This window comes from Eutrigla gurnardus (assembly GCF_963514095.1).
Source record: "Eutrigla gurnardus genome assembly, chromosome: 7".
Taxonomy (NCBI): domain Eukaryota; kingdom Metazoa; phylum Chordata; class Actinopteri; order Perciformes; family Triglidae; genus Eutrigla; species Eutrigla gurnardus.
Genome location: NC_139921.1, coordinates 13,414,289 through 13,420,288, shown reverse-complemented (window position 1 = coordinate 13,420,288; position 6,000 = coordinate 13,414,289). Strand labels below are relative to the sequence as shown.

General features: G+C 43.6%; 1 protein-coding gene across 1 annotated transcript in view; it reads right to left on the bottom strand.

The window, feature by feature from the left end:
* Positions 1-540: 540 nt before the first annotated feature.
* Positions 541-6,000, bottom strand: part of fndc5a (fibronectin type III domain containing 5a) — a 65,434-nt gene continuing 59,974 nt past the window's right edge. Inside the window, exons 4-5 of the mRNA XM_084014080.1 lie at positions 972-1,061; positions 541-830 (exon numbers count right to left, since the gene is read on the bottom strand). Of these exons, the coding sequence (XP_083870206.1) occupies positions 691-830; positions 972-1,061 (230 nt within the window). The 3' untranslated portion in view covers positions 541-690. The remainder of the gene's footprint in view (positions 831-971; positions 1,062-6,000) is intronic.

The window sequence follows — 6,000 nt, the reverse complement described above, 5'->3', positions numbered from 1 at the left end:
CTATCAGGCGAGCTCCGGCCAGGCTGTGCCTGACCCCGGAGTCATGCAGCTTCAACAACAGGCCCCCGTTTCAAAGGAGAGTAATCGGCACCGAGGGACCAAGAGTCCCAGCCTCATCCTGACAGGCAGATGGGCTTAAAGGGGGCCCTCTTGTTTGTAAGAACACAGACACTTTTGGATAAAGAGAAGACGTCCTGGCAGTCACACCTCGATGATGTTGACGGATGGCATCCTATTGTTGTTGTTGGTCTTGGGGAACTGTGGGAAGAAAGAGGAAGATGACAGGTATGAGAGGGCTGGAGGACTCCTAGGAATCACACAATAAGCGTCTTCAATGAGCATGAGGATGCCTTTGTACTCAAATGTTTTATTGGTGTGAGAGCGAAAGGGAGCAAGATTTGTTTTTGACTTGTTTTCTGCACTGGTTTGAGGACGGGAAAATGGATATGGTATGGGTCTCTGTGCATTCATAAAAAGGAGAACATATTAGAAGCTATGGCTTTTGTTTTTGTTATCTGAAAGTTGCAAAGTCATGCTCATAATGGTGCTATGTTGAAAGCTGAGGATAAAATGACACTGATTGTGCATGAAGTGTCAGTGGAAAAAATCTATTAGTGGCTGGGACCATTCACCTGCCCGGCGCCGCTGTGGGGGAGGCACCCAGGGGAGGGAGGGGAGGAGTGGGGTGGGTTATACCTTACTGCGCAACAGCCCCCCTGTCGGATGTTCAGGAGTGCTGCACTCAGAGGAGTTTTTGGCTTTGTCCTTGTTGTTGTTGGGCTCGTTGTCTTTGATTATGTCATACTGGCGACAGAAGAGAGCGATCACACCTGGCAGGGGAGGCAGAGTCTGGTTAAACACAAATGGATGCTCCTGCTTTCAAGTTTCCTGTTAATTTTGAGTGAGATTACAACAGAGACGCTGTGTGTGAAGCTCTGTGAGACTGATTCAGTAAACAGTTTTGTCCTCACCTGCCCACATGATAAGTACCACTACGATGATAATGAGCTCTCCCGCCCTCAGCTGGGTGGTCTGGCCTACTTCTTCCATCGTCACTTCGTCTGAAGGAGTCAAGGGTTGTTTATTAGTGGAAGGGGATTATGATTGACTAAATATTCAGTATTTTGACTGGAACACTGCAGAGAAATGAGCGATTATTATCATTATTTATCATCAAATGATTTGCTCCAGACACTTATATTCATTCAAATGTACTGCTGAATTGTATAAATAACTAAATCAGTTTGAGGAGGTAATATTTCTTAGACAAGAGGGAAGTTGTTGTTTGGAAGATGACAAGCTAATTGGCTTTGAACAGCAAAATTATTCAACATACCAGTACTTTTTGGATTCTTTTACAGAGTCTATTGACTGACACTTCAAGCACGCTGAGCTGAGGCAAATGAGTCAACATCACATCGTTTTTTTGTAATAAGAATTGGCAGGTTGCTCTATCATAGGAGCACACAAATCCCATGCACGATAAAACCACTTTGCATCAGCCATCTCCTCAGAGGTTAAAAACGGGTGCTGCGATCGGAGAAGAAGTTTGAAACTTGAATAACTTATTATTTGTGACAAGCTTGATGTAACATTCAGATATCAGATGGTAAACAACTTACTGACATCCATTTCTTCTCCCTTCTTAAGGGACTGCATGACAATCATCATTGAAGTGTGGTCAGAAAAGGGGGCAGTATTTTTGCTGTTGTGATCTCATCCGCCTGTTCTGACCCTGCTTGCCTGTTTGGACCTTGGATTTTCTGCCTTCCCCTTTTTGGATTTGTGTTGCTTCTTCTAGTACTTCAAGATGCTAAATTTAAATTTCAGAGCATCAATTTGCATCAATCAAACTACTGCTATGTAAAGCTAGGGTGGAATAATGTTGAGCAGAGATTAAATCACTTCCCTCTGTATGTGTTGTAATCCGAGTTTTGCCGTGCTTTGTTTACGTAGCTGGGTGTGTACCTTTAATTGCATGTTAGTTTCTCTGTTTTGCCCCACTGGCTAGCTAATTGCTCTGTGATCATACAGTGGTTACCTCTGATAACACCTTCCCCACCCTCTGGTCCCCCCCAGGTAAGCACTATTAGTTCTGCCAGCACTGTTGTTGTGTTGACATTAACTTTGTCACTGCACCTGCTATTCATGCCCGCTATTCATCTGATCACATAACTAAGTCTTGTGTTTTGGCAGGGAAATCTGCATTTTGCCTGCTTCTTTAACTCTTGTTTAAATATGTGTAGGAACTACTCTTACAACTTTGTTATCGTCATAATTTAATTTTGGTTTATGCCTTTTTTGTTTGTAATTACAATGTGGGGAGCAATTCTAGCCATTATTCATGGCACCCCAGTGGGGCACCTTACCCCCACCAACATTGCTTAAAGTCATCCCATCCTGCTGTTCCTGAGAAGAACATATTGAACAAGGACACACCTGATTGAACTATATGCCGCAGTTTTATCCATTTGGGGTTTCGTTGACATCCTCTTCTTAATTGAGATGGATTACTTTCATATTCTTAAAATCTTGCACTTTCTCAAGGGTTGGTGTCACCATTACACAGCTGTCTTATTCCCTGAGTATTCAGATCTCAGTCTAGACTCCTAGACATCCATAGGGAATATTCGCTCTTGTCAGCTCGTCTTCACCTGTTGCCATTATGTCTTTAATTACAGAGGCAGCAAACTAAATGGCAGGGAGCCGAAGCACAGGAAGCTGCAGCAAAAGGAAAATAAGTGATGATTTTCAATGATTCAATATATTTTGTGTGATCACTGATGGGACTGATTCTGTGAGCGCTTGATGGAGTCAAAAGATCACAGAGAAGCCACTGGGGATTCTTTGTACTAGAGCGCAATGGAGAGATAAAGCAATGAAGACTTAATCACAGCATTTGGAATCAATTCTCACCAGCTTCAATTAAAGCCATCATCGTCTTTGAAGTCATATGGCCATCAGGAGAAATATCAAAAGGAGACGTATGTGTTTTTGCCTGTATACGTCTGCAGGTTTCAATTGAACAAAGCAACAACATGTAACTCTTTCATGTGCTGCTGAGTGTTGTGTAAGTCAGAGGCTTGGTGTAACGTTTACCACATTATAGCGGGCTCCTATCATTTATATTAGATGCAGTATGTGACATTTTGGAGGGCACAGTGTGGCAGGAATGCCACGCTCCAGTAGATTTTAGCAACAAGCAATTCTTGACATTGATTGGCTCTCTGTTGCCCAGTATTCACTAGTCAGAGCACAATAGCCCAAGGCACCAGACCTCACCAGGGCTAACCAGTGATGCACACTGAACAATTTTTTTTTATGAATTAAAAAGTGCAGTTAACACAGATTTGCCACTTTGTCACTTTTATAATCTGATATTCAGGTTTCTTCAACCTGAAGCTCCTTCACTCTTAGAAATAAGGGTTCCAATAGGGTTCTTCTACAAGGGCTGAGGTTCTACCTGGAGCCATTTGCTTCTGAAAAACCCTTTCCTGAAGAAAGGGTTTTTCAAGGGTTCTTGGTAACACTAATGGTTCCAGTAAGAACCATTTTGATCCAGAGAACCCTTTAAAATCCCTTTCCTGAATAAAGGGTTTTAAAGGGGTTCTTGGTAACACTAAGGGTTCCTGTAAGAACTATTTTGATCCAGAGAACCGTTTTTGGAAGAAAGAGTTCTTCAGGGATTGTTGAAAGCATGGGTATAAGATCCTGTGTCACCAGGGACATACTTCCTGATAACACTTACCAATAATGGTGCAAAATACAATTCCTTGTGACTACTGATACAAATACTTTTCATATTCATTTTTTTTGTTTATTTGTTTTTTTAAAGCAAGCTCTTCTTCTCCAGATCCTGTTGATCAAACTGTAACATAATTGCCCATCTTGGGATTTGAACACCTGCCACCCAGTCTAAAGTCACTGGCAGTACACCTTCTGATCAGACATACAAATAATGGCAGTCCTATCACTGAAATGTTCTGTTACCAATTTATTTTCACAACCATTAATTATAAGAAAGCAAGACCTTCATCAGCAAATCTTGTTGACCCAGGCAAAGATTAGCTGTGACTGGGATTTTAACCCCCACCCTCCAAATCTAAGTCTGTACCATTACCCACTGAGCTATCCAGCAGAAGGTGTAGATCAGGGACTCCTCTGACTCGCCACACACTCACAAAGCCAGGTTGACAGCACCTGTGTGACTTCTGCTTTTAGGTCACAGGTTCAATTCCCATGTTGACAGATATCATACTTTGCTGATTGCACTTCGAGACAATTAGCTCAGTTGGCTAGGAGCTGGTTCTTGGTGCCAGACGATGTGGTTCAAGCCCCAGCAAGGGGGCAAAATTTTAGCGTCATGGTAGATGTTTGACAAAAACATCCATCTTTTTTTTGGTTTTACAGGGGTTTCAAATCTGCCTGCGCGACAGTGAATGGCTTGCTCAATTTGTGAAGCAACAGTTGGTTCAGCCTCAACTGGTGCAAAATGTGCAACATTACCACGTCAACTGTCTTGCCTTCCTATTCTTCTGTTTGTTGCTCAGAATTGCCTAAAGTTGCCAAAAATAGTCTGGACCCGACCCATTGCTGCGCAGCAGCTATAATTGTGTTTATTTTTTAAAGTTTAGTTACACTACTCCCTTCTTCAGGAGGAAATGACACACAGCAAAGAAGCAGCCAGGGGAATTGAACCCTGGGTCCCTACAGCAAGGATATAACCCCTCTTTCTGGGGCATTTAAGTGAGCTATACTACTCACTGGACAAAGGCTTTTGAAAGTTTGTTACAAGTCACGTGATCTAGAGATACAGTTTGAAGTTGTGAGTTCAAGGCCTGGTTGATGCAGAGTGACCATGTTAATGGCTACTGAGGTGATGTGTGGATTAGTGACAGACAATTTGAAAAATATTAAACACTTATTTTACAGACAATTTTACTCATGTATTTGTCTCCTCCTCATACTTTTCCATGATCGGCCTAATCCCATGGCTGCTGTACCCTGCTGTACCCTGCTGACTGGCTTAGTCAAGTTGTGAAGCTGCACAAAAGTTCAGTGATAAAGGAAGGTCTTTGATGTTGTTGGGACCTCACCATTAGGACTACACAATGCGGCCTACAAAAGCCTTCACATGCGGTCAGAACAAAGGGACAAAGGGGATTAAAAACTACAACCGCCATTTTAGTTGCAACGTCACACAACTGGTGCCCTGTTGGCTGACAACCACAGGTACCCCAGGGGGTCCCCGGGAGCAGCCGTGAGCTATATAAACCGGCGCTGCCTTAAGGACTTCCTCTCTCCACCGTGACACGCGTTACAACAGGAGGTGAACTTTTACGTCTGCAGCATTTTCCTTTGTCCTAGGCCGCAGTCTTTCCCCCAAACTCGCTGGACGAGCAACAGACTGTTTTCCCTCTCTTTTTCTCTACTCGCTTTATTTTTCTTTTTTTTTTTATCATTTTGGATCCTGAGGAGATCGCCGTGACAGCGCGACCCTCCTGTTCACCCGCGGAAGGAAGAAAAACACTCCCGAGCCCGGCGATTATATTGTTGCCTGCAGAACGGAGAAAACACTGACTGTTTTTCTTCAACTAAGTTGATACGCGAGGAGGATAACTTCTACGCCCCAAACTTGCTTGGATTCAGCCGGCTCGTCGCACCCTCCGTCGCCGAACGAGGGCTGGCGAACCACCGTCCGTCGCTGGCGTCAAGAAACGCCATCACCGCACGGGACGGAAAACCTCACATCGACACACCTCACATCGACACAAAGTAAGAGGCTATTTGTCTGGGCAGAAGCAGAGATTCGAAAGTGTAGGACATGCTTGTAATTCTTGTTAACATGTTTTAAGTTTTGATCACGGACCGCTGAGTCCGTGGCTTTCTGTATTGTTGTATTCGAAGGCTGATTGTGTACCCACGCCGCTGGGTTGATTTCTGTAACAGACTTTTTGACTAACCTCAGCCATATTAGCGAGCTCAGTAAGTGTCTACTAT